The sequence below is a fragment of the Belonocnema kinseyi genome, chromosome 4 (assembly GCF_010883055.1).
Source record: "Belonocnema kinseyi isolate 2016_QV_RU_SX_M_011 chromosome 4, B_treatae_v1, whole genome shotgun sequence".
Taxonomy (NCBI): Eukaryota; Metazoa; Arthropoda; class Insecta; order Hymenoptera; family Cynipidae; genus Belonocnema; species Belonocnema kinseyi.
This window is the reverse complement of record NC_046660.1, coordinates 102,034,595-102,036,673: the sequence shown is the minus strand read 5'-3', so window position 1 is coordinate 102,036,673 and position 2,079 is coordinate 102,034,595. Positions and strand designations below refer to the sequence as shown.

Sequence of the window (2,079 nt, the reverse complement as noted above, 5' to 3'; positions counted from 1 at the left end):
CCGACAGAGAAAGTGAGAAGTCAAACTTCTGCTATAAAGACTGAATGCGTCCGTCGATAATAATTATTTTCATAAATAAACTATTTTCTTCTACCAACTCTTTGCAAGGCCACAAACGATCCTTTAATATTTATGAACATTTTCCGAAAAAATTTACGCGTTATTCAAACTTTTATTTTTCGATATGGATGAAAAAATATTGATCTTAGGACTGTCTTGATCAACTGTTATACTCATCACATGGCCTTAAACCAAAGTAAAATATTCATTGGCTCTCAAGCCAAGAAAAGTGTATTTGATTCAATGCAAATTATCTTTAATTTAAAAGAATTTTCTTCATTTAAAATTATTGTTAGTAAAATAAAAAAAAACGGATTCAAGAAACAGTTTCTTTATATAATTTAAGACAAATATTTTTCTGAGCATGTCCCAAGGCCCACCAAACAGTATAAGAAACCAAATTTTTCTGGGCAAATTATTCTTAAGCTTACAACTATGATCCGATTTGAGCATTGAAAAAATACCTGAGTTTTGTAAATTTCAAAGAGATTCGTGCTTGGAGACTACTTGGAGACTATATTTTTTAATTTTGTGTTTGTAATATACGTAAAAACAATGCTTTATTAGCTTTTTTTAATTCCAAAGTAATTGTTTATGTTATGGAGAAAGTTAATAAACATATTCTTACATGGAAAAAATTTGGCTGCCCACATAATTTTTTGTTTAAATTATGAAAACTATAACGACAAATTTGGAAAATTTACATTCTGAAGATTTGCGAAGTTGATGTATTATAAACATCTTTTTTTTGCGTGATAAATCTGAATTGCAGAACTATTTAGAGAACTTTCAAAATTTATTTATCACGATTTTCTGACGTTTGACACTAATTGTTTGTTAATTCATAGGAACAAGATATACATAAATTTAAGTAATCTTCTGATATCGATGGACATATTATTTCTTATGTGTATCCTAGCCATTTCAAATGGTGCTGAATAATATGCAAGATTTGTTAATATCTAATAACAATTGTTTATTGATAAAAATTTTAAATCATAAATACAAGTAAAGCAGATGGTGGCATTGTCTCCAAGAATTTTTAAAACTTGCTCATCAACCACGATTTACAGTCGGCCCTTTATAGCGTATATCGCTGGGCACGGCAGTGACGCCGGAAATTTGCTAAACTACCTATAGGCACATGGCTTAACGAAAAGCTCGCCTTCGGGGTCCAAATATCGAAGGCGGTGCACAAAGCGGAGACAATGGTTGTCATGCTGTTAAAGCTTATGCCAAATATAGCTAACCCAAGAAGCTGCAAGAGGAGGAAATTAACTGGTGGATGTGCAGAGACAGGGTGCGCTCAGAGTGTGTGTGCATATAGATCGGTGTGTGGTTCAGCACCGTTGGTCATATCAAAATGCATCCCCATTGGCCTCCTAGCAGTTAAGACGAATAATATCTACGAAGCCAAAGAGCAAGGTGCGGATATGGCCATCTCAACGATGGAGAGAACAACTATCCACCACTATCGGGAACAGTCGTGGAGATCACAAGCAAGAGGTAGGTGGACTGCCCGGGAAATAAATGAAGTGCAACTGTGGATCAACATGAAATATGGGGATGTAAATTTTTATCTTGCCAAGTTCCTCTCAGGACACGATCACTTCAATGCCTATTTTTTCAGAGATAAGAAGCCAAGTCCTAAATTCGACTACTGTTTAATACACTGTACCAATCTTTAAAATTACCCCTAGAATTTTGTGACATCATGCCCATTAATTCTTAAGTTATACCCGCATGGGTGATGCTACTTTTGCTTATAGAGAAAAAATGTTGCAACAAGGCTGTACTTTCAAAATAAACGATTTTTAAGTAGTTTAGTGAATTTAAATGTTTCCGTACAATCTTCGATGATCCGGAACGTTCTGGGCGTCCAATTGAGGTCCCAACTCCAGAAAATATTCAAAAAACCTACCTTATTGTTTTAAATGACCGAAAAATGGCAGTACGTGAGATAGCTAATATTCTAAAGACGTTAACAGAACGTCTGCGTCATATTTTTTATCAAAGATG

General features: G+C 34.3%; 1 protein-coding gene across 1 annotated transcript; it reads left to right on the top strand.

Annotated features, from left to right (window-relative positions):
* Positions 1–1,268: 1,268 nt before the first annotated feature.
* Positions 1,269–1,748, top strand: LOC117171032. Its single transcript, XM_033358077.1, has one exon. The coding sequence runs from the start codon at positions 1,269–1,271 to the stop codon at positions 1,746–1,748; it is 480 nt and encodes a 159-aa protein (XP_033213968.1).
* Positions 1,749–2,079: the final 331 nt, after the last annotated feature.

Bases quoted from the DNA above. Each gene is read 5' to 3' on its own strand.
- LOC117171032 (XM_033358077.1), top strand. From the start codon at position 1,269: ATGGTTGTCATGCTGTTAAAGCTTATGCCAAATATAGCTAACCCAAGA.